Here is a 26,766-nt window from a genome sequence, read left to right on the forward strand (position 1 = left end):
CAGGGCCCATTAGGAGATCTGCCCACGGGGGTTGGAGGGCCTGGGCTGGAGGCTGGGGGTGGAGGCCAGATCTTATAAGCCTTGCTAAACGGTTCAAGCTTTTTTCTGCAGGCTATGTTTTTTATTTTAATTAAGAAAATTTATTATTAATTATATTAGTATATTATGCATTCTCCAGGAGAATGTAGTGACTTTCCCATTTTTACCCCAACGTTTTTCTCTGCTTCACAAATCACCAACTCTGCAGGCTATGTTGAACCATTAAAGGGGTTTAAACAACGGAATACTGTGATCCAACTTACGCTTCATCGAAAATTTAACCATTCTGAATCAAATTAGCCATTGAGAAGGTGTTGGAAACAAACTAAGTGCAGATTGGCAGTTGATCTTTTCAAAATAAAATGTTCAGGCGAATTTAATCTCAGTCCCAAGGAAGATGCAAGCAAGTATTTCTCTCTTTATTTCTCTTTTAAAGAAAAGCTCTTCACAGAAACAGAGCCCTCACTTTATTTTCCTCAGTAGTTTCGTGTGCAACTCTAAATGAGTAGTTTTCCATAATTCAGTGTATTGCTCCTGGAAAATGTAGACAATGGGGCAAATTTTCAGCCTATGCTGTCATTTTATGGATTAATTTCCATTAGCGCTGACCTTCTGGCTTGCAGTGCATAAATATGAGTAAAACATCTGTTCATGTCATTCCCCTGCTTAAAAACCTCTGCTGGCTGCCCATCGCCTACACTAGGGAACAGTCCAATCTCATGGCCTTGGCATCTGTGGTCCTCCGTAAACGTGCCTTTCCAGCTCTTCCCGGCCATTTCTCCTTATTCTGTGCATCCCCAGACTCCTTGAACACACGCTTTTCATCCTCGTCTATTACTTCCGCTCTCGTCTTTGCCTGCAATGCCTTTCTTCACCTTGCCTGCCATGGGCGTTTTTATTCAGTCCTTCAAGGCTCAGCGCACATGCTACCTCCTCTCTGAGCTTCCTTCACCCGTGGAATTAATCTGCATCCCCACAGCACTCTCTGTGTCCCCTGTCTCTTATCCCATCGTGTAGCATCTTAGTTCCCCGACCAGGGATGGAACCGCGCCCCCTGCAGTGGAAGCTCGGAGCTTTAGTCACTGGACCGCCAGGGAAGTCCCTATCCCATCGTATCTTAACTCTCTGTTGAGGGCGTCTGTCTTCCCTTCAAGCTCATGAGTTCCTGAACGGCAGCATGCACATCTTGCCCACGTTTGTTTTCTCAGCTTTGTAGCGCACTGCCTCTGGCACGTGGTCGATGCTCAGTGACCGTCAGAACTAGGCTGTGTGTTTTGTGTTTCTGTGTGTAAGAGCTCCAGAAGAGCCCTCAGGGAGCTACAGGGCAGCAAGCCTCACTTGTTCCAGGCCTGCCAGTGGACTCTCTCCTAACCATTCTAGTGAGGGGCCTGGTGGTTGCTGTACGGGGAACTCTTCTTCCTAAATAGTGGAGGGGTTTTTTAGGTATAAGGAAGTGAAACTGGATAGGTTATTTTTTCCCCTGGCTTTCTTAATAGCTTTGTTGCGATGTAATTTGCATACCATACCACTCACCCATTTAAAGGGTCTGTGTCAGTGGTTTTTAATATATTCACAGATATGTGCAACCATCACATCGATTTTATAACATTTTAATCACCTCAAGGTTATTCACTTAAGAACTTCAAAAAACCTTTCATAGGGGTCAACCCCTAAGACTCTCCTATCAAGTGGTATCTCTGATGATACAGGTTTGTCATAGGGAGGGAATTGGCTTAAAGAAGGAAACAAAGGCTATATACAGGCATTTTTTAAAGAAGAAGTTGTGTAGAAAAGCTGAATAGCCAAAGGATGGTTAAGCAAGGGATGCTGGTCTGACTTAACACCCTTTCCTAAGAGTTCAGAGAGGCCAGGCTCTAGGAGCTGTACCCCAGTGAGACCCCATGAGGCTGGATAATGTGGACAAGAGCTGGGGAGATAATTGAAACTTCTTAATAGGAGAGTAGGTTTTGAGCTTGATTATGCTCCGCTAGAGCAACATGGGAGTGATTGTAGACTGAACACTGAGCACGGTCTGCCCAGGATGCGTTAGGGCTGGAAGGACAGTAAAACGGATCATGGTCAGGAAGATCATCTATAGATTCCTGCCTCAAGTCATCAAAAGGCAGAGCCTTCTGGAAGAAGGTCTGCCTGTTTAATCACAAGTGGGTAGATAGGATAAACATGGCTCAGGTCACCATCTACTGGAATATTATACCAAGACATAGGGCATCTCCTGATATTTTAAAGAGGTACACTTAAGAAAAATCAAAGGAGCTCTCTATTTATTTCAAATAGCTTTTAGAATGTATTATCTCATGAAGTGGTATAAACTGAAAATACTGGTAAGGTTCAAAAAAGGCAGAGAGAATTTCAGTTAATGGATAGATCCAATATGACCGATTATGGAAAATGAAAATATTTGTAGAAAAGTGCGTTTTTGCCCCTGTCAAGGTTGGTTTTCAAAATGGGGCCCATCAATTTTCTTTACTCCATTGTCAGGAGCAAATTAATGGGATGGGTAGACCAGTGGTTGGATCCAGTGTGGAAAATGATGTGTGGCTGGCTGATTTATAGATTACTGAGCTTTTGTAATGAAATAGGCTTGTCCTGCTGTTTTCAAATGACACAAACAGGACCTTTGGGTTTTTATGTTTTCATGGAATGTAAGTAATCTCCACATACCTATAGAACATCAGTGCACTTTACATTTTGTTCTGCTTAAGAATGCAAGGTATGTTATGGTTCTGTTTGTCAAACTCAGGAAAAAGTCAACAAGATTTCTTTTTTTGTCATTACTGGAGTGGGAACGAAGATCCAAGGCAGGTTATAAATTAGTTGATGGGCACACAATCTAATTTCTCCTTGCTTGAATGAATTATCTGTAATAATTTTGTATGTCTATGTGAACTTGTTAAATTCTTTAATTTGTTAGAAAGAAAGCCATTATGTGTAACCAAGGTGCATTTTCTTTCTTTCTGTCAATAATGGCTTGCTAAAGAATAGAAACAGTGTTCTTCTAGTTTCAAAAAGCTACTTTGCCATTCTCTCAATTTATTCAATCCTTTCTTTTCATTTTTACCTCTTGTTGTCTTATCTTTGAGTCATTTAAATACTAACTAGCAGAAAGTGGACACAAAATGTAAGGAGTGATTGAATTCAAATCAGTTTTCCTACCTGTCAGCCAGCATATTGAGTAAACATATAATTATCAGTTAAAGTGAAGTTTGGGGGCATAGAGTTCATCGAAATTCTATTTATTCATTTGTAGATAATCTAGATTATTTGCGTAATATTTGAGTTGGCTGTAATGAAAAACACTTGTTAACCGAGTTTGATTTAATCATATAGTACATATGAGACTTGTTTATTTTGTGATTTAAAAAAATAATATAAATTCTTTGTAGGTTTTAAAAAATAGTTCTTGAGTTTATATAAATAACCGAATAGACTTAGAAAAGGGAAGTAATTTGGCATTTAAAAAGAATTCCTCCCTATGTGAAAACTCTAAACAGGGAAGAAAATGAGTTTTATTTTTCCTCAGTTAGATTTACATACCTTTAGAACCTCATTTTGCTGATTTCTTGGAATCAGAAATTAAATTCAAGCTGGGATCTGAAAATGAATTCTGAAAGCCTTAGCTAATCAATGACTTGTCCCTCTCTCCTTGTGTGCTGCCATTTTGGCTTGGAAGGCATACGTGTAGGATCAGTCTCTTTGTATTATTCAGCTGCTTATCCCTCATAAACCACAAAAGCTTCTGGCTTTGTAGTTCTCACGGCTGTCTTCTAGGTTCTGTCTGTAGAGAATACCGAGGTGAATTAGACACGGTCCCTTGATGATATCTTACTGTTGTTTTCTTGTAATCTGATTCTTACCCACTTGAAGTCAAATCTGCCAACTCCTTTCCCCAAAGTAAAAGACCTAAGGTGCTAATCCCTACTCATTGATGGCAAATGCTAAATTGGAAGCAACAGCTAAGAAATGTAAAACTCCTTATCCAATTACATTACAAGCTCTATAAGCCAGTCATGCTCAGCATCGTCAGGGCCATGAGAAGGCAAGATCTCACTTTGGTAAAAATGATGGTGTAGTTCAAGTAAGCGCTAGCAAATCCTAAAATGTCAAGTCCATCCAAGGAAATTAAACATGGTAGGAGGGACTTCCCTGGTGGTGCAGTGGTTAGGAATCTGCCTGCCAATGCAGGAGATATGGGTTCGAGCCCTGGCCGGGAAGATCCCACATGCCGTGGAGTAATTAAGCCCCCGAGCCACAACTACTGAGCCCGCATGCCACAAGTACTGAAGCCCAAGCACCTAGAGCCTGTGCTCCGTAACAGGAGAAGCCACCGCAATGACAAGCCCGCGCACCGCAACGAAGAGTAGCCCCTGCTCTCCGCAACTAGAGAAAAGCCCGTGCGCAGCAATGAAGACCCAACACAGCCAAAAATAAGAACAAATAAATTTATATAAAAAAAAAAATGGTAGGAGTGAAGGTGGGGAAATGTTTTGTTTTTGTTTATGTGTGTTATGGTTAGGAGTACTGGCTCTGGAGTCCATCAGATATAGATTTGAATCCCAGCTCCACTAATGTGTGACATTGGACCTGCCTGAGCCTCAGTTTCCTCGTCTGAAAATGGGCATAATAAAAGAACCTCCCTTGCAGGGTTTTTGAAGGAATTAAGTGAGATAATAGAAAATGCTTAGCTTGGTGTATATTGATACTCAGTGTAAAGGACAGCGAATGTACAAGGCACTCTTTCCCCCTCCAGGTGTTTACAATCCCGCTAAGGAGACTAATATGCAAAGTACCCACAATGCAATTACAGCTATATGTGAGAAAATGCCACAGTGGTTGGGAAGGACATTTTGAGCTGTGGGTGAGAGAGGCTGGAGGTTGGGCTGTCACAGGAATGATGTGAGAGCCAAGGTGTAAATTAGGAATAAGCATGACCCAGTGGTCTCATAAAAAGTATGATTTTCCCTTTAGCTCTTAGCTTTAAGAAAGGTCAGTGTCTTGAATGTGATCTGTATGTGGGTTTTTGTGCCAACATTTGTCCTGAAAAACAATCTTTATTAAAATGTGTCTGTGTCGGGCTTCCCTGGTGGCGCAGTGGTTAAGAACCCTCCTGCCAACGCAGGGGACACAGGTTCGAGCCCTGGTCTGGGAAGATCCCACATGCCGCGGAGCAACTAAGCCCGTGAGCCACAACTACTGAGCCTGTGCCCTAGAGCCGGCGAGCCACAGCTACTGAGCCCGTGCACCTAGAGCCTGTGCTCTGCAATGAGAAGCCACCGCGATGAGAAGCCTGCGCACCGCAACTAAAGAAAGCCTGCAAGCAGCAACGAAGACCCAACACAGCCAAAAATAAAAATAAATACATTTATAAAATAAAATAAAATAAAATATGTTCGTGTCTATTTTGCCAAGTCGGTTGTACTAACTGAAAAGATGGCCTTCCCTCCCCTAGCGTCATCATCAGATTATATTAATTCAAAGCTTCTTCGGTACTTGAGTTCCTTTTGGGAAAGAGGGAAGGAAATGAGCTGGTGAAAGGTAATCATATGATTGAGAAAAGACAAGGTCATAACAAAGTCAAATACTCTTGACGTGAACCTTATGAAAAAGTTCCTTACAGTTATGGTTCCTTTGTTGCCGTGCTGTGTAGGGTCCCCCTCTAGAGATCTCTAGTCTGCAGTGGTGACGTTTCTCATTTCTGCTAGTCACAGCCCAAATTTTGCTGCTCCTCATCGTCATACACCACTCTTGACAGTTACCTAGTCTCCGATCTTACAGAATTTATCAACTAAAGTAGAAGACAAGATGAAATGATCCGAGGCCACGTATACCCATACAGGGAAATTCTTCTGACTGATATAAATGTGAATAGATGGGCTTGCACACTTTAATGTGCAAGAACACTTGTGCAGTTGCTTTGTTGGAAGAAGATGTGGTATCAGAGGGTCTGACAGATGCATGGAAGCCAAGTGGTGCTTCAAGTTATAACAGCTTCTGTGATCAACTTAAACGTCTTGGGTTTATCCACCTCCCGCTCTAGACCGTGAGCTTCTCAAGGGCTAGCACACAGCCTGGACCTTAGCAGGGACTTGATAAGCATGCTCTACCACCAAACCCACTTTCTTTTCTGTGTTGCCGGAAGCAGCATGTCCCCAGTGGCCATTTTGAGCACAAAGTGTTATTTTGAGATCTCTGGAGAAAGCGCTCCAAACCCTGCTCCAAATGTCTGAAACAAAAGGGGAGCTAAATCCCTTAGGGGGTCTGGAGACATTCCCAAGGGAGGGAGGTGGGGGAAGGATGGGAAGGAGAGACTTACAGAGTAACCCCCTCTTTTTGAGTCTGTTCCTTCTTTTCTAAGATGGTTGTTATTTTTAATAAGATTATGTTCAGATGCCATTCAAACAGTCTGATCACAATACTGCAAAAATCAGCTTCTAACTTTTGGGCTAAATCATTCTCCTTCTCAAACCAGTCGTTGCCGTGCTCCGTCTGGCACCAAAACTTAATGTGGAGAAGCGGGTGGCAGTGGGAGATTTTTGAACTGGCTCCGTGCCCCACTGCTAAGCCTTCTGCCTCCTCTGCTCTCCCTCCCAGTGTGATGCAGAAGGGATTCTGTGAAGCCAGTGTTCACTTCAGACTTGCAGAAGAGACATTCTTAGAATTCTTAAGGAGAACTAGTTTCTAAAAGTCGAAAATTTACCAGCAAACGAGTGACCTTTGGTGTAATATCTAAGCAAAAGTAACCCAGGCTGATTTTGCACTGTTGACACGGAAATATTACACGATTATGATTGCTTTTTAAAAATGCAATTGAAATGATATGCTTAAGTTTCTAATGAGAGCATAAACCGGCTTACTGGTAATGTGCGCTTGTAAATACATGAGTGGTTGGAGGGTTGACTGTATACCTGCATATACATATTTACATATCACTTTAGGGTCGCAAGCTTGGTTTTACATTTATACATACATAGTTAAGATGATGAAAGATCAGTCATCCTGTACAGTGGATGTACAGGGGCCACCACAAAATCATAAAGTCTTAAGTGTTTGATGCTGTTAGTGACTCCCGGTAAGAATCCATTGCTTCCTCTCTTTGTACCAAGAAGCAGACTGTAACCGAATCTGTACTGATGAGTTCCCTTTTTCAGTCTCGGTCCTTTCACTCTATGTTAGACATCAGAAAGTTATCTCCATTTGCGGAATTGTGCATTTCTTCACAATTTGAGGGTTTACACAGGGAAGTCTATTTAGATTTGGTCTGAGTGGCCTAAGTCTGGAAGAGTGTACTGTGTCCTGAACCATGGTACAAAGGTTGACATTTAAAAGTTTATTTTTCTAGGGATTAGGAAAATATTGACTTATTTTCCTTTGGGGGGCTAATATAAAGCTTACTGTTTCAATAAATGTATTTCAATGAAAAAGAGATTTGATTTGAAGAAAAATATGACGTATATGATAGTGCAGAAGTTGTGGCAGAAATCTTGAAGATTGTACCATGAGTAAGTCGAGTTTGGGAGACACTTAAGAACAGAAAAAGGATCAGTAGTTGGAAGACTTGGACTTGAATCCTGATTCTACCGCTAGATGTAGACAGCTGATCTTAAGCCTCCGAGCCAGTTTCTTCATGTACAAAGTTGAAATGATAGTATTTTCCTTGTCTGTTTGATGAGTTTTGGTTAAGAAACAGGTAGAATATATGTTGAAAGTGTTTTCTTAAGACTGCAGAGTCATCTTGGAGTGAAACAACCACCAAAAACCCTAATAATGTGAGCAGCAAGTTATTTCAAGAGAGCTCAGGAATCAGTGAATGAGAACTTTCAAAGGCAAACCTTTTTTTTTTTTCCCCCTGCATGATGAAAACTGAGTAGGTTCCAAATTTAGGCTGACGGTTTTCCTGTCACTACTTAGGAAGAGAAGACTGAAACATATGCTCGCTTCTCTCCAGATTATATAAATGCTTTTGCCTTTTACTTAACGCTGCTACAGAACTTATAGAAGGACACAGTGGGACCTTGCTATTATTTGGGTGTTTATAAACTACTGATTATTATTTTTTTAAAAAATATATTTATTTATTTATTTATTTTTGGCTGCATTGGGTCTTTGTTGCTGTGCATGGGCTTCCTCTAGTTGCGGCGAGCGGGGGCTACTCTTCGTTGTGGTGCACAGGCTTCTCATTGTGGTGGCTTCTCTTGTTGTGGAGCACAGGCTCTAGGCACAGGGGCTTCAGTAGTTGTGGCACATGGGCTCAGTAGTTGTGGCTCGCGGGCTCTAGAGCGCAGGGCTCAGTAGCTGTGGCTCGTGGGCTTAGTTGCTCTGTGGCATGTGGGATCTTCCCGCACCAGGGCTCGAACCCGTGTCTCCTGCATTGCCAGGCGGATTCTTAACCACTGTGCCACCAGGGAAGCCCTAAACTACTGATTATTATAACACAGTTTTCTTGCGTTAGGCAAAAGCACCTTTTCAGGCCAGTTAGTGCACGAACTGGCAGGAAGGCAGTGCCCAAACCTGAGAGAAAGACCCTTTTTGTGTGTGATGGAAGCTTTATTTCGGGTAACCCTGTAAGTCTGATAATCAAATGATAAAGCCGAATAGGAAAGTTAGATAAGGGTTATGTTCTAGACCGCCGGGCAGAGCTGCCATTAAATCATGGTAATTCTAAAAGTCAAAGGTTTTCCTTGTCTCTGATGCCAACAGAGTTACAGCTGAATCCTACTGACAGCTTGAATTGTGCTTTTAATTCCGGGGAGAGGGCTGGAGAAACAAATGGGGATTGGAGGCAGCTGGGGGATGGGAGGGGGCCCTTAATCCTTCTCTTTTTCTTTTTGTAAAAATGAAGCCTGATTCACAGGCCTAGATCTTCTAGGGGAAGGTTTGTGGGACCCAGAATAGCCACCCCAGCTTCTTCTGCAGTTGAGCTATCCCTGACAAAGGAGTAGGAGTGAAGACCGAGAATGCTTAGTTGAATCAGTTTTCTATGAAAAGTGAAACCTCGTTTTCTGTAACATGAATATGTGGCCTTTGAAACACAGGGAGAGCTGGAAGTGTCATTTTTAGAAGGCATATACTGTACATTTAAACAAGTGATTCATTTTGACGTACCCTTTAGCATAGTAATTTGACAACTAGGTTAGAAAGCTGAAGGAGGATTTTCTTTTTCAAAGTTACTTGGAGCAGGTACCTGTGAAATTATTGTGCAGAGAAGATTAACAGATGCTAATTCAACAGGTTAAACAATGAAATTGGAGGACTGTTTTTGCAATCTGTATTGGGAAGATAGTTGGCACCGAAAGCAAACCTTTGAAATTATTTTCAGTCTCTAAGGCTTGCCTTTCTTTTTGGTTTTTAATCGGGGTATAGTTGTTTTACAGCGTTGTTAGTTTCTACTGTACAGCAAAGTGAAGTAGAGTTCCCTGTGCTATACAGCAGGTTCTCATTAGTTATCTATTTTATACCTAGTAGTGTATATATGTCAGTCCCAATCTCCCAAGGATTGCCTTCTTAGATGGGGCTTTATTCACTTAACTTCTCTGAGAAATTGATCACAGACTCTAAGTGTTAGGGCTCAAGCTGCAGTCACAGTGTCCTTTCACTTGGGTCCACGAAACATGGTAGATATGGGACAAGGGGGTCAAATGTTCCTATCAGAAAAATCTCTGAGTTCACAAAATAGGAGTTTTTTTTCTTTTATTTCAACTCGTTTTGCACGGGTATCCATAGACATGATAGGGATGATCTGCTTGATTTGATCTCATGGGTCAGTAAATCCAAATTTAAGACTTGAAATGAAATATATCTTTGTTAGGATCTTTTGTCCCCCAGATTTATTGAGATACAATTGAAAAATAAAAGTATATATTTAGAATGTACAGTGATTTAATATACATATACCTTGGGAAATGATTACCACAATCGAATTAATTAACACATCACCTCACATGGTTACCTTTTTTGTGTGTGTGAGAATGCTTAAGATATACTCTCTTAGCAGATTTCAAGTATGTAATACAGTATTGTTAGCTATAGTCACCATGCTGTACGTTAGATCCTCAGAACTCACTCAACTTATAAGTGAAAGTTTGTACCCTTTGACCAACATCTCCCCGTTTTCCCTCATCCCCCTGCCCTTGGCAACCACCATTCTACTTTTTTTTAGATTCTACATATAAGTGATACCATACTGTCTTTGTCTTTGTCTTTGTCTGGCTTATTTCACTTAGCATAATGCCTTCAAGATTTATTCATGTTGTCGCAAGCAGCGGAATTCCTTCTTCTCTATGACTGAACAATATTTCATTGTATATATGTATACATCACGTTTTTAAAATCCATGCCTCTCTTGATGGATACCTAGGTTGTTTCCATGTTTTGGCTATTGTAAATAATGCTGCAGTGAACATGGGAGTGCAGATATCTCTTTGAGATAATGATTTCTTTTCCTTCAGGTATGTACCCAGAAGTGGGATTGCTGGATCATATGGTAGTTCTATTTTTAACTTCTTGAGGCACCTCTATACTGTTTTTGTTAGGACCTTTTAGACTTGTTGAACACTGATTCTCATTCGTTAGAGTGGTTTACTCTCACCTAACTAATCTTAAAGAGGAAACTCTGTGACGCCCTTCGGATATGGAACTGCGATATAGCTGTGACCGTGTATAAAAACGGTTCTCAAAGGATTGTTTGGATACAGTATACTGGAGACTGCCTCAAATACTATGTACACAAATACAAATATAACCCCTATTCCATTATGCTGTTAAGTTTTAATATATCTTAAATTCATCCATTATGATATTAAGTTTTAATATATCTTAAATTCAAGTTTTCTTTATACAGTTTTCATTATAAAATTATTAAGAAAAATAATTTAAGTAAAACATTATTACTAGAAATCACTAATATATACCCGCCTGGGTTTCCAATAGTGTGTTGAGACATGGCTCTGGTAGAATCTGAACATCTCCAAGTTCATTCAACACTAATGACTGGATGTCTACTGAGTGCCAGGTACTGTTCTAGGTGCTAGGGTTATAGTGGTGAACAGATGAAGGGAAATCCCTGCCCTTAAACAGGCAGAGAGGTAAAATAGACAGTGTATCAGATCAGGGTAAATTCAGTGAAGGAATAGATGATAGGAAGGTAGGTGATGGGATCCTATTCCAAGTTCAGTACCTTGAACTTTAGTATTTTCCTGTATTTCTCAGGGGAGGAAAGGCTGTATGAGGTGGAAAGAACAGAGACAGTCACAGACTGTCACAGACTCAGGTTTGAATTCCAGCTCTGAAGGTGGGCAAGTTACTTAACCTGTTCTGAGTCCAGGATTTCTTCATCTGTAAAATGGCGACAAAGATTTAATCTATTTCATAGGGTTATTATGAGTCTTATGTGAAAAAATATAGAGAAAGCACTTGGCACGGTGCCTGGTATCTAGAAAAGGCTCGGTAAATGCTCTTATTACTTATCACTAATCCTGCTCCTTGTAACCTTGGCCTCGGGCTGTGGCCCCACTATCAATGGCCGGGTCACCTGGGAGTCCCACAGGGATCCCCTGACTTTGCCACCCGGAGCCTCATCCTCTCATGCCCTGCCCATTGGCTCAGGCATCTCCAGTACCCATGCCTGCCCCAGCTATTTGGAAACTTGAGACATCCTTCGGACAGCGTGCCTGGTACCAAGTAGGCACAGGAATGTTGATACTTTCTCCCCTTTAGTTACCCAGTGAATAGTGCATACTCAGTAAGTATCAACTGACAGGCTTCCATATATGCCACTTTGTGTTTTGCCTTAAATTCAATAAATTGTTGGGAGGCACACGGATAAGCAGAGTACAGGGCTGTCTCTCCTGAACTCTTGTGTTTAGCAGAGAGATCTGTGTTTATATGTATGTATTCGGTGTGTGGGTCTAATGATGGAGAATATTTCTCTCATAAAAGTGTCTCCTTTAATTGCTGAGTATCAGTAATCCCTTCTTTGGTGAAATAATGTATCTTTGACACATGACGAGGAGGAACTACTCTCTCATGAGTTTGACAGTATTAACTTTCTTTTCATCTCTCATTAAGGAAAAGACCAAAGTTGTTGAGCCCTTGGACTATGAGAATGTTATCACCCAAAGAAAAACCCAAATTTACAGCGACCCCCTCCGAGACCTGCTTATGTTTCCAATGGAAGATATATCTGTGAGTTTGCAAGCACTTCTTTAAAGAACAAAACTGCATTTTTCAAGGCGGTTCATAGAGCAAGGATATTCTTTGTCTTCTAGATCTCGGTGATAAGTCGTCAGCGCAGAACGGTGCAGTCCACTGTACCAGAGGATGGTGAGAAGAGGGCCCAGAGTTTGTTTGTCAAAGAGGTAAGAGGCTCAAAGGCCACAGAAGAAAATTCATCATTCATTCATTTTAAATATACTGTATTTAGGGGCTTCCCTGGCGGCGCAGTGGTTGAGAATCTGCCTGCCAGTGCAGGGGACACGGGTTCGAGCCCTGTTCCGGGAAGATCCCACATGCCGCGGAGCAACTAAGCCCGTGCACCACAACTACTGAGCCTGCGCTCTAGAGCCCGTGAGCCACAACTATTGAGCCCACGTGCCACAACTACTGAAGCCACGCGCCTAGAGCCCGTGCTCCACAGCGAAAGAAGCCACCGAAATGAGAAGCCCGCGCACTGCAATGAAGACCCAACACAGCCTAAAATAAATAAATAAATAAAAATTAAAAAAATATATATATACTGTATTTAAAATGCTCTTTCTTGGGGATATCTGTATGTGTATGGCTGATTCATTTTGTTGTGCAGTGGAGGCTAACACAACATTGTAAAGCAACCATACTCCAATAAAATTAATTTAAAAATTTAAAAAAATAAAATGCTCTTTCTTTAGTGTAAATGGAAAATAAAATTACTAGAACTTAACTGACCTACATAACAAGTCTATATGATGTGATATAGAGGATATAATTTAAATACTTTCACAAGTAGCTTGTATTCATAGTCTTTTTTTTTTTTTAGAAGGCAAAGGACATTGTTTACTTTTATTTATTTATTTATTTATGTGGCTGCGCCGGGTCTTAGTTGCTGGCATGCAGGATCTTTCTTGTGGCGTGCGGGATCTGTAGTTGCAGCATGCGTGCTGTTAGTTGCGGCATGTGGGATCTAGTTCCCTGACCAGGGATCGAACCCAGGCCCCCTGCATTGGGAGTGTGAAGTCTTAACCACTGGACCACCAGGGAAGTCTTTTTTTTTATTTGAACACTCTTTGGACTTGGAGTCAAGAGTGTCCAAGAGAACATATGAATTGGTATTTATTGCCACCAACTGGTTTAGGAAGACACGGTTAATCCCCAAAGGAAGATCCCAGTACCAACATTCCCCAAATGATTTTTAAAAGTCTTTCAGCCTATTACCAGACATAAAAAAAGCAGATATACATGTACTTTTCCTACATTTCAAATTAAAGCTTCTTATTTTCTTTCAGTGTATTAAAACCTATAGCACAGATTGGCATGTGGTAAACTACAAGTATGAAGACTTCTCTGGGGACTTTCGAATGTTGCCATGGTAAGTTTAGAATTTAAGGGAAACTTTCAAGAGGAGAGTTATTAAACATTTTACCTTTTTTCAAACCATTTGTGAAGCTTCTCAATTATAACATATAATAAAGCAAAACCTCAAACAACCAGCATGTTTGGTAAATGTATTTTGGGTAATTGGATATATTTTAACTTTGCTCATTGAAATTTTTTCCAAAATGGACGAGTTCACTTTTTGGCTTTGGTACATCTATATTGACCATAAAATCATCTTTCTTTGAATCTGGATAATGTAGTGAGCATTTTCTAGTGCTGTCAATGAAAAAGCTAGAAGACATTTGGCTCAGTTTGATGGCCCCGGACATCTCTTGACAAAAGTACATCTCTTTGAGTTGCGTTGAAGGGCAGCCGTGAGCACCCTGGCCCAAGATCCAGACTGTCAGGGTTCAAATCTTACTTCTACCACTTCCTAGCTGGATGACCTTGGGCTAGTCACTCAGTCACTTGAGCTCTCACTTTTCTCCCCTTTCTCATCCATAATACTATTAACCTCACAGGATATCATACAGGAGATGTTTTGGAGAAATAAGACTTGGTGTAGCCTTTTGTAGTTTTCAAGGCACTTTCCCAGACGAGAAAACTGAGTCTTAAAGATGTCCTGTAAAGCTGAGTGCTAAGATGATCAGTCCAGGGTCATACAGCAAACAGACGGAAGAGCCAGAATGACCTGATGTTGCTTTTAGGCCTGGGAAAGATAAGGTCCCACCACCAGTGACAGCTCTGGCACACATTCCTTGCAATTTCTGCAGTTTGGGCTTAGTTACGTCTTTGCTGCTGGCTGCGCATGTGGGAGTCCTTTTACAAAAGGTAATGCAAGTTTAGTCAGAGGGGAGAATCTGACTTTGGAAAGGAGAAAACAATTTCTCCTTCTTATGTCTTGGCGTTTCCTTGGTTGTGAAAGAGAGAAGTCTACTCATCTTGCTTTTTTTTTTTTTTTTGGTCTGTTCTGCTTAGTGTCTAAGACAGCTCTCTTGTATTTTCAGCAAATCTCTGCGACCAGAAAAGATTCCCAATCATGTGTTTGAGATTGATGAGGACTGTGAGAAGGATGAGGTAAAGATGGGGGCAACTGCACTGGTTTCTTCAAGATCACTTCTGCTGAGAGATTTCCCTGGGAAAAGATGAGGGAAAGAATTGTTTTTGAATGATCTGGGGCCAGCTTTCAAGCTGACGAGTGTCTTTAAAAAATTTTTTTAATTGTTGCATTTCCAAATGGAGCTTAGGAAAAATCAAGTGAAATGGGCTGTGATGTGTGTATAAACATGTTTTCCCACCTGTGGGACGCGCTTGTGGAGTTGCTTTTCCCGCACTGGGCATGTGGCATGGTGATTCATCTGAACTCTCCTGCCTGATAGATCCCTCTTGGGACAGATGGCCCGGATGTCTGGGACATTTTGAGGTGCAGTTTGACTGTTTATGTAATGCAGACTTTCCCAGAAGACAGTCCATACGATCCAGTAAATACTGAGTGCCTACTGTGTGCACGGCACAGAGCCTTTCATCCTGTAGTTAACAATTTCAAGTTTAATCAGGCATCGTCACGGTGGGGGGCGGGGGTAGGGGGAACTTTATGCTTTGGAAAGTCAGGCAGGGTCTAGTTCGTGCCCCCCAACTGTTTGATTAGATGCCAAGCCAGCTGCTGTTTGACTGATGGTTTTCGCTCTATTTCAGGATTCCTCATCGTTATGTTCTCAGAAGGGCGGTGTGATAAAACAAGGCTGGTTGCATAAAGCCAATGTAAATAGCACCATCACGGTTACCATGAAGGTAAGAAGTAGTTATTATATTATTTCATCATTTTAAGGATATTGCCATGACTAGCCTGTCTGGAAACAATATTTCTTTTTCAAAATTTCTTACAAGGAGCCCTAGCAAAAAAAAAAAATCTTTAGTGAGAGGATTCTCACACATGTATGGAATTTAAGAACTCTGAAACCTCAGGATAAATTTAGAAGTACACCTTTTTAAAGAAATGTAATTATTATCTTCTGAATCAGGATGTTTAAAAAGGAGGCTGTCAGTTGAATGAAGAAAATAGCTTTGAAACAAAAAAGGCATCAAAGGTTCCTGTGTGGAAATGAATGTAAATGAGTAGAAAAATAGGGTACTCTATTTCCTTAGCAGGTATTAATTAGGTGCTTATTATACGCTGTTCACGGTGGGGAACATATGGCTCGCTAAGATGGGATCCCTGGCCTCCAAAAGCCTCCAGACTAGATAAGAAACATACCAAATTAACTACTATACCAAGCGGTACCTTAGTGCTGTCAGAACTAGAGACTTCTGTAGTCTGGCCAGAATAGCGAGTTTGTGTACGGGGTTTGTGCGTGGCTTTGAGTGCCTCGGACATGAGGTTGGCTTTTGTTCGGGAGGCTGTGGAGAGCCATTAAAATCCAAAGGTAAAACTAACAAGCTACTTGAAGATTCTGAGCAGAAAACCAAATGATTCCCTGATACCAAATATAACTGTCCTTTCAGATATTCAATAGAACATCATGTGGTTCGCCGAGGATGACTCACACTTGCATTAAGTATTAAAAGTCATTCTGTCTTTCACACAGCCTGCAAGCAGAAACCATGGTTGTCTACCAAGGGGAGACTCAAATTTTATCTTAATTTAATATTTTGCCTGCTGCTTTCCATTTAGTGGTCATGTCCTGTTCTCACTTTCATTTTCAAGCCCTGAAAATAACAAATCCAAGTGGTAGGATGCTTCCTATATGTCTCCTGCACCTAAGCCTGGGCCTCGGCACGTGGTGAGGATAAGAAAATCCACTTATTGATGACTTAATATGTGCCAGGCACCATGCTGAATGTTTCATATTCTGTATCTCTTTTAATCCTCATGGCAGCCCTAAGACACAGGTATTATTATTATTCTTGGTTGACAAATGTGGAAAGTGAGGCACGAAGAAATTCAGTGATTAACCCAAGGTCGTATAGCTTCGAGTTTTCAGAGGTGGGATTTGAACCAAGGAAGGCTGATGCCTGAGCCTGTGATCTTAATCAGCACGCTGTTGATGCTTCCTAGCTGAGTAAGTGAGACTCAGGCGTTTATCGTATTACCTATCAGTTATCGGGTTCCGAAGTGCATGTGTGAAGGTGAAAATTCTGGGCAGTTTGTTAGAAAATGCTTCTGTGGTTTTTGACTGCACCCCCTTCCCCTAACCTTCTCAAAATATTAAAATGCTTTACCCATACTTAAGCTTTAGTTCAACATTAAGTAAATATAATGTATGGAAATCTGGATTCCTAAAACAAGACATTAGGAAGTTAATATCTTTACAAAACAATTCACAGGATTCCTTTCAATAGTGAGTTATTCTAATGACTTTAAATTATAATTTGCTTTACATATAACTTTTTTAGGAGTTCATACATTATAAATCAAAATACAGTTGTCTGTAAAAAGTGCATGCTTTAAATTTTCTTTCATAATTTGTGAACTACAGATTGGTTAATATAGTAGGCAGAATAAAGACCCCCATGCAAAGGTGTCCATTCCTAATCCCTGGAATCTGTAAATGTTCCCTTACATGACAAAGGGGAGTTAAAATCACTAATCAGCTGGTAGGGAGGTTAGCCTGGATTATCCAATGTAATCATCATGGTCCTTTTAAACTGGAAGACGGAAGCAGAAGAGAAGAGTTGGGGAAAGAGATGTGAGGGCAGAAGCAGGGTCAGAGAGAGATGCTGTGTTACTGGCTTTGAAGATGGAGAAAGGGCCAAGAAATGGAAGCTGGAAAAGGCAAGGAAGTGGATTCTCCCCTAGAGCCTCCGGGAAGGAACACAGCTCTGCTCTAACCTTGATTTTAGCCCAGTGAGATCCATGTCAGACTTCTAACCTCCAGAACTGTGAGATAATACATTTATGTTGTTTTCAGCCTCTAAGTTTGTGGTAATTTGTTACAACAGAAATAGAAAAGCAATTCAATCAGTTAGTCAAAGATTGATTGTTTAGCTTTTGTATTGTCTACCCCTGAGATTGCAAACTCCACTGCTTACAAAGGCCAGGCAGGAACCATAAATTCATGAAGCGGGGGTGGGGGGGGGTGGCGGGTGTTGGGGGGGTGGAGGGGGGTGGGTCCGAGGCAACCTGGTGACCACGTGGCCTGGCTGAAGGGGACAGCTGCTGCTTGTTTCCAGCTAATCGTTGCTCTGCTGCTGCTGAGCTAGGCTCTTTGCTTTTCCTCTTTTTTATCCCCAGCTGTTCATATTTTGGCTGCTTCTTTCTTCTTCTTCTTTTTTTTTAAGTGACATATAATTCACATAAGATAAAAACACTTATTTCTTTTAAAACCTCTACCAAACAGTAGGCAGAGGAAGGAGAAGAAGAGTAAACCAATTTGGTCATATGTGCTACACAGTTCTTTTAAAAAAAATGTGTGAGGAATAATTTGAAATATAAAGGCCGTTAATGAGCTTTGGGAATTGTCTCTGGTTATGGATTTCATTTATCCCAGCTATTCTTTATTATGGATTGTGGCTCTCCATTTTGGATTTCTGGGAGCTGAAAATACACCCTATGTTCTTCTGGTTTTACCTCCAGATAAAGGTCCAGCCAGATTCAGTTAAAGGCGTCAGGGATTTTGCCAAGATATTTTTTTCCTATAAGAACTATGTTTTAACTCTTATTTAGTTTAGCATCGTTGAAATTCGTGGAAACTTGCAGTGTTTACTGTGCTCTCTCTCCCTACATAAACAGAGGGCGTGTGAGTATGGAGCAAGGCAGGGGGAGGATTGGGCATAGGTGGCAGTTTCGTAGTTGTTAGGCTGGAGGTTGGAGTGAGGGCCAAAGCAGAAATCCAGGCCCGTGAACTGAGGTGCACTGGAGACCTCAGGCTTGTATCCCTAGGTGCCCTGTACAGGATGGGGGATCATACACATTCTTCCTGCTTCAGGCCTGGATTGGCTCAGGCATAGACAGAAGAACTGCAGTAAAGGGCTGCAGAGTTCATGAGGCATTCTGAAAGGAAAAATTCTGCATATCTGTTTCTGCCATGTAAATCTTTGAAGTGAAGCATATTAATGCCTCTCCTAAGCAAATGGGAAGATGATTCACGTATGCTGTTGGCTGAGTCACTTTCCTGATCGTGGTGGCAGTTTTACCTTTGGTGCATCCAGAGTCCCCTGCCTGCAAGGAACTCCAGCCCACACTGATGACAAGCTTTGCTGGCTTCAGCAATGAGCACCACAGGGCTAGAGCTCGCAGATTTGAGAGCAAAGAGCCATTTCTATTAGGAAATTCAAGTGTTGACAGCCCCTGCAAATACACAGCAGACTAACCGGGAAGCTACAGCAGAAGGATCTGGGTATTAATCATGACTCATTGGCAAGTAACAGCCTACGGGAGCCATGCGTCTTCCCTCCTGTTTTATCTGCACTTCTTTGATGCACTGTGGTTTGACACCGGCCTGCAGATCCTTCTGGGGATGACAGGATTAAAGCAGGACAGCTTGGTGTCTTTTAGAGTGAGGTGTAAGTTTACAGATCTTTATTCACTTAAAAATTTCTGGATTTTAAAAACTGTGTAGAATCAGTCCTTTGGAAAGTTTGAAATCATGCATGACCACTTTACACTGTTTTTTATCAACAAGTCTGAGTCCTTTTCCTGGCCCTTTTGACTCTCAGAAATAAGGCAATCTAATAGCCATGAAGGAAGAGATAGAATCATGAGAGAAGGTTAGAAAGAAAAAAATGGAAGAAAGAGGGTTAGAAAAGACTCCGCAACGTCCAGTAGATAAAAGGAAATCAGAAGACTCCTACTTTATAAGTTCTTTTGAGAAAGCAACCACATGACCTGTGATGTGATGTGAATAATGTAGCCAAAGTAATTTGTATATGGGCTGCTTTAGAAAGTTCAACCTCCCTAACTAGCTGCCAGACAGTTTTGCAAGAACATTCAAGTCGATGGTGACGGGCTCTAGGGAAAAGGGGCTGGTAAAGGAACTAAGCTGAGTTCTTCATATTGGAAGATTGGAAGACCCCGTATTTATGGAATAAACCTTTGTATTTTCCCCAGTATACACCTTTCCGCCAGCTAGGTCAGTTTAGATATAGTCTGCACAATTTTCTGCAGTTGTCATTATTTTCCCAGAAGTGCTTGCTGAGCTTCCCCATTATCGGCTGAGAACTAGCCGCGAGGAACCCAGGCTACAGGAGAGCTGCTAATGATGTGTGTCACTCTCCAAGTCACAGTTCTCAGTGCCCGAGCATGTCCTTTCACGGAGGCGGCTGTTGGCCACACGCAGCTCTCGCAGAAGCTCTGTTGGTTGTCTGGGCATGGTGACCACCTTACTCAGCTCATAATTGCTTTGTTCTCGGTGTTCATGTTAAAACAAGACAAGCCTTGTCATAGGTGATTAATTTCCCCAATTTGTACCTTCTAGATAATGAGAACACACCCCACTGCCACTCGTCAGCTCCTGGGAAAGTTTTGGAGAGAAGTTTTAGATAGCATAGAGAATAAATGATCCGTCAGGCAGAAACTCCAGTCCTAACAGAAGCCTCCATGCTCTCTTTCCCAAGTAGCTGCTAGAGACATCTGCTTTTCTCAGCTTCTCTCCATATCAGTGAAGGAATTTAGTGTGGACTAGATAGCTCTGATATTGGACATGACCTTCCCGTGGTATTTAGAACTGTTTTTCCTAAGGGGTATAATGATGTATGGAATAAGGAAGAATCTGATCTTGACGGTGGTTTTTCATTTTAAAAAAATCTGCTATAGATTCTTGGCCAACCCATTGGGACACCCACCTTTATGCATCTTCTTGGCTCAATTTGGTCACATTCCTCAAGCTCCCTCCTCCCCGTTCTTAGCAATTAAACATTGAAGTGTCTGGGTATGTTATCAGGGTTGCAAGTTCAACTGCTTGATGTATGACTCACTTCCGGTGCCCTCCTTTCCTTCCTCCCTCCCTCCCTTCCTCCTTCCCTCCCTCCCTTCCTCCTTCCCTCCCTCCCTTCCTCCTTCCCTCCCTCCCTCCCTCCCTTCCCTCCTTCCTTCCTTCCTTTCTTTCTTTCCTTCTTTCTCTTTCTTTCTTCTTTTTTCTTCTTTGCACAAAACAGAGCCATTTGTTATATATCCAGAGTCTAAAAGTTCTCACTTATTCTTTGACTGTTACGGGAGGGTTTTTGGCCTTCTGCAGTGGGAGAACAACAAATCAAAAGAGGATTTTACCTAAGAAAACACAGATGATATTAAAATAATTGCTGGGAGGCCAAGGTCACTATGTTTACTGGAACAAAGAGAAGAGGAAATCTTTTCTTTTTGATATATTAATACACTGCATGCTCAAGTCTCCCAGTCCGTCTCTCACAGCTAACAAACGGATTACACTCATTTTATTGGGTAAAGGATTTCTCACTAACTTGTTTTTTTTATGTTTCCATTTCCCTCATTCATTGGTGACTGTTTAAAACCATTTATTAGGGGCTTCTTATGTGCCAGACAGTATTAGGAATCAATGAGTTCATCATCACCAAATATATCTTGAATACCTTATTAGTACAAGGTGTTGGCACTGTGGAGGGTAGAGAGAAAGAGAGGTGTAACATGTAGAGTTTAAACCTGTTTGGGGAGATGAGACACACAATAATAATGTATTGTTTCAAGGTGGTACAGAGACCCAGTGCTATATGAGTCCAGATCACTGTGATCTGGGGTCAGAGAAGGCTTCTTGAAGGAGGTGGGGCCTCCAAGGAAGGGAATCAGAAAGGAGGTGAGGGTGGCAGGCAGTGTGTACAGGACAAGTGTGTTAGGTGAAGTTGAGTAGTCATGGGAGATGGAGTTGATTTGGTCCTTTGGTATTGCCCCGTGCCTCAGTTTCTCCTCTGTAACATGGAGATGATAACAGTACTTTCCACATGAGGTCATTATGAGGATTCACTGATGTAATATGAGAAAAGCACTTAGCCAGAAACTGTAACGTAGTAAGCACTCCACAGATGTCACAGATTGTTATTATTTTATATTATTAGTAGGATTGTGAGAGCACCTTGAATACCAGATCAGGCATGGGAGCCTTACCATGTGGGTAACTGAGGGTCATTGGAAATTTGAGCAGGACCATGACATGCTCTAGGAAAGAAAAATTAATTTGTCTCTAATGAGAAGGGTGGATTGTAGACCCCTCCTTTTAGACTTTGCTTCAAACTAAATAGTTAAAAAATCTCCAGTGCCTAGATATGATAGAATTATCAAAGAAAAGCTATTTGATTTTTAACCAGTCTCCCAGACAGTAGACCTATGTAATATATTAAAACTTGGTAGGGCTGTAAAATGATACAGTGGAGAGTGATGAGTGATATATTAGGTTGCCAACCTACTGGTAGGGGTATTCAGCAGGATGGCGTTCCTGACATTCTGGTATAATTAACTGCAGTTCAATTTTCTGATAAGTCGTGGGGTTTTCTTCCCCATTGTTTCTTTCATCTTTGCTTCGAACAGCTCTGAGACCCAGTGTGTCTCCTGCTCTCCTGCTTTCTCCTTTTCCTTGCTGCCTCTTTTTTCCTGTTCTGTCTGAGACATGAGTCAAGTAAGTTTCCCCCGCCCCATTTCTACATTGCTCCTGGCCCACCTACTTTGCCAAAGCCTTCAGACCATCCTTTCTCAGGGCTCCTGGTTCATAGAACTTAGCAGTAAATAATTACCCTCTAGGGAACACACGTAGGTAAACACCCTTGAGATTTGTTATATAAAATGATAAAAGGCTGTCCTCATTTTGAGGATGTTAGGTGCTCAAACTTTCTGGCCTTCCATCTTTGATTCAACCGAGTGACAGAAGGCCTTTGTTCCTGCTCCAGAAAGGGTCATATGGTAAATGTTCAAAAAGTTGTCATCCAGACACCTCAGGGCCTTCAGGAGACTTGGCAGGACCTGTTCCCAGAGAATTATCTCCTTTGGCTAACTCTCTATTTTATTCTTCTGGGTGGTCTGAGTGGGGCACTCATTAGGAACCATGCCTCTCACTGAGTACGGTGGGGAATTTTCAGCTGTGTTCACCATCTAGGAAAAATAATAAAGGTGCGGAGGAGGAAAAAGAATATGGGCGTTACAGAGAAACACCCTTCTATTCGATGAAACCGCTGGAGAATCTGTACTGGAGAATGAATTATTCATTCATTCCTCGTTCATTTTGTAAAATTTTATTGCTCTCCAGGCGCTGTTACAGGTACTGGGGCTACAGCAGTGGATGAGACTTGGACCGTAACAGTTTAAAAGAGACAGACAGCAAATAAATAGACAGATGAATAAGATATATTTGGATAGTGATCATTCTATGAAAAAGATAAAATAAGGTGCCGCCATGAGGGCAGGTAGTCATAGAAGGCCTCTCGGAGGAGGTAAAATTCAAGTGAAGACCTGAAAGAAGCTGTGGATATGTGGGGCAAGAGGCTTTCAGGCCAAGGGGACATGAAGTGCAAAGGCTCGAAGAAGGCTTTTTTGTTTGAGGAACAGCAGGTAAGCCAGTACAGCTGGAGCAGCATAATTAGAAATAAAATCCAAGAGGTAATCCAAGGCCAGAGCCTGTACATCATCCCAGGCTATGGGGGAAGGATCTTGGGTCTTATTCTAACCTTGATGGGAAGCCATTGGAAGGTTTGGGCAAGATTCTCTTTGTCATTGTCCTATGATTCTGATTCCAGTTCTACCATCGACTTGTCTGTGTGAACTTGAGTGAGGTCTTGGTCTCTCAGTTTGCTGTTAGGTAAAATGTGGATAATAATGCTTATCCTCAAGTGACATTAAAAGAATTAGCTCTTGGTTACAAAGGACTTGAGGCCTTCAGATGAAAGGTATGATATAGGGTAATTACCACTGTTCTATATAGTCATTATTTTAACAGTTGTCTTCTTTTCAAAATGGAAAAAAAACAACGTAGACCGGTACCCTAAATAGCAACATTAAAAAAAGTCCTGGGGCTTCCCTGGTGGCGCAGTGGTTGAGACTCCGCCTGCCAATGCAGGGGACACGGGTTCGAGCCCTGGTCTGGGAAGATCCCACATGCCGCGGAGCAACTAGGCCCGTGAGCCACAACTACTGAGCCTGCACGTCTGGAGCCTGTGCTCCACAACAAGAGAGGCCGCGATAGTGAGAGGCCCGCGCACCGCGATGAAGAGTGGCCTCCGCTTGCCACAACTAGAGAAAGCCCTCGCACAGAAACGAAGACCCAACACAGCCATAAATAAATTAATTAAAAAAAAAAGTGGGACTCCTGATATTCATCCCACTTAAAAAAAAAAAAAAAAAGTCCTGTTTCTGACTTCCCTTTTTGGTTCCATATGAGATTTAGGATACTCCTTTCTTCTTTGAAAAGTACCTTAAAAGCTTCCCAGAAGTGGAAACCCAACATATATCATAGAATATTAGAATGAGAAGACATCTTCGAGATCTTACAGATCTGTCGTTGGGGCAGAGTCTGCTGTCTCTAGAAATGATTTTTTTAAAAATGTCCTTACTATGCAAACTGAGTGCTTTAAGCCTGTAGGAAATCGCTTGGGGAGTGTGGCCCCCAGCTGGGAAGGCTGCTGTGTTATTTGTTCCTTTTCAATAAAATTATTTGTAGATCATGAAAAAAAAAAAAAGGATCTTACAGATCATTTGATCTGATCCCATCATTTTACAAGTGAGGAAACAGAGAGAAATTGAGTCTTGAGGACAGTTTCACTGCTGGGGAGCAGGAGTGCTGGGTGAGAATCAAGATCGTATGACTTTCAGGCATCTGCTCTCTCCCCAGGTTCACGAGCTCCCTTACCTCAGTGTCACATTTAGACATAATTGCAATGTTACAGGAAGTGATTTACTGTAATTTCAGATCCCTTTCCACCTCTATTGTGATGATCGTGCTTTGCTAATATTGGAAATGGCGGCTGCCACAAAACATCTTTGCTTGGTGAGGGAGCTGTACATGAAAAAAATTTTGCAGGCTATAATTTGACTCTGTGCCACAGATGTTTTGCTCTGTGTTTTCCCTTCCTCTGTTGCTGGCTAAGGACTCTGCCAATGGAGTCTACAGACTATACCACTGAATCTATGAACTTTGAGTTTTAGATTTGATCATGGTTCAGATTCTAATCTGGTTGTAATTTTTATGTTAATTTTTGCCTGGAAAATGTATTTTAATTTTTGTCATATGTAAGTATTGTGATAACTTCTAAAAAGTGGTGTTTTGTTCATTTGAAATCAGCTCATTATGTCATTTTAGGTCTTCTGGTTCCATCAATTTAATAACAGATACGAACCACTGTCATGAAAATAAGCAAACATAAATATATATATATATATATACACATATATATATGATCACCGTTATGATTAACATTTTCCTTATATATGAATCTAGATTTCTTCATTATAGTTGCAGTAAACTTAAACGTGGGTAAAATGATATCTCGCGCACACACACACACACACACACACACACACACACACTTTCTGTGCCTTTGTATACTGATGCAGTAATATTTACTTGATTGGCATTGAAAAACAAAGTGGTATTTTCTTCTTGGACTTCTTTCTGTTGATACCATATAGCCCACAGGGCCCCTCCCTGAAATAGAAGCAGTACGCATTTACCAGTCTAACCTGTTAGGGTGTTCCTCACACTGGTATATTTTTGTCATTCATTCTAAAATCAGGGATATTTGAACAAGTCAAAAATAACTACAAGCGTATGATTTCTTTTTACTGGTTTTCCTTAAAAGAAATGCCCCTTAACCTATTTCTATATTTTGCTTACTCTCATGCCATGGAGAAATGAATTGTTGATATTTTAGATACTTTGCCAAGAGTTAAGTAGTTTTCAAGAATAATCTTGCCAAATAATACTCTTTCCATAATTAAAGTTCTTAAAATAATCAGAGATCATACTGGATTATCAGATGGGTGATTGAAAATGGCTAGCTTAGGTCTTAAAGCTGACTTCTGTGAGTAAGACAAGATGCATAGGAATGCATTTCTTCAATATGATCACCAAGAGGCTATTTCCTAGTCTGTCTTCCCATTCCCGCCCTGAAATGCTTTTAGATCTCTTAACCAGGGGAATTTTACTATAACAAATGCTGAACACAGCTTGCAGTCTGTGGCTTACTGAAAGAAGCATAGATTCATCAGAGAGCTCTGAATCCTAAGCCTAACCCTTTTTCCACCTCCTTCATCAGGTCCAAGAGTCTTTTTTTTTTTTTTTTTTTTTCCAAGAGTCTTTTAAGGGAGAGTAGAGGGGCAGAATAAATGAATCAGGCTGTCTTTTCCTCCTTTTCCCCATTCCTGTGGGCTTCGCTGTGACTTGTAGCAGCAGGCTACTCCTTAACTGTTGTGAATCCCTAATTTCAAACGCGTGGCCCAATCACATTGGGCCTTTTGACTCAAATCTCAGCATACAGGGCGCTGAACAGCAACTGGTGGCAACTAATTGCTGTCAGTATTTCCCTGTGAGTGTGTTATAAGCTGGACTCTTGGGAGTGGGGACACTGGAGCAGCATAGGTGAGTGCAATAAGATGTGCAGGTGAGATGTAACTGTATGATAGAGGGTGTATGTGTGTGTGTGTGTGTGTATGTATGTGTGTATGTATACACCCTTGGATTTGTGGTGAGGTGAACGAAATTATAAGAATCCAATCATGGTTTGCAATTAAACAGGAGAAGGATGCTGTAGCGAAATGGATAGTGATTCAGATACAAAAATGCTTTATGAACTTTAAAGTGTTAAAACTTCTTCTCCAGATATTTGACTGAGAGTAAACCACTTGACTTCAAGCTCTCCATCTTAAAACAAAATCAAGATAACGGTAATTCCTAATGACTTCCCCAAGTTGTCTGAAGATTGTCCAGATATAATGCGTGTGGCAAGCCCTTCAAGGTTTTTTGTTCAAATGCAATGTATACATAACAAATGTGTCACTGCTGGTTTTTCCCCCATAGGTGTTCAAGAGACGGTATTTTTACTTAACCCAGCTTCCTGATGGTTCGTATATTCTCAATTCCTATAAAGATGAGAAAAATTCAAAAGAATCTAAAGGTTGCATCTACTTGGACGCCTGCATTGATGTTGTTCAGGTAGGGTTATTGATCAACTATTAAGAACCTCAGTATTTTTCTGCCTTGGTTAATGACATCT

General features: G+C 41.3%; 1 protein-coding gene across 7 annotated transcripts in view; it reads left to right on the plus strand.

Annotated features, from left to right (window-relative positions):
* The window catches only part of DOCK11 (dedicator of cytokinesis 11), a 189,492-nt gene that overhangs the window by 28,048 nt on the left and 134,678 nt on the right, over positions 1–26,766 (plus strand). For all 7 annotated transcript variants that reach the window (XM_082376948.1, XM_082376946.1, XM_082376945.1 and 4 more), the window contains exons 2-7: positions 12,121–12,237; positions 12,321–12,410; positions 13,533–13,615; positions 14,631–14,700; positions 15,319–15,414; positions 26,571–26,705. In XM_082376948.1, the coding sequence (XP_082233074.1) occupies positions 12,121–12,237; positions 12,321–12,410; positions 13,533–13,615; positions 14,631–14,700; positions 15,319–15,414; positions 26,571–26,705 (591 nt within the window). The remainder of the gene's footprint in view (positions 1–12,120; positions 12,238–12,320; positions 12,411–13,532; positions 13,616–14,630; positions 14,701–15,318; positions 15,415–26,570; positions 26,706–26,766) is intronic.

Source organism: Balaenoptera borealis (genome assembly GCF_965194805.1).
Source record: "Balaenoptera borealis genome assembly, chromosome: X".
NCBI lineage: Eukaryota > Metazoa > Chordata > Mammalia > Artiodactyla > Balaenopteridae > Balaenoptera > Balaenoptera borealis.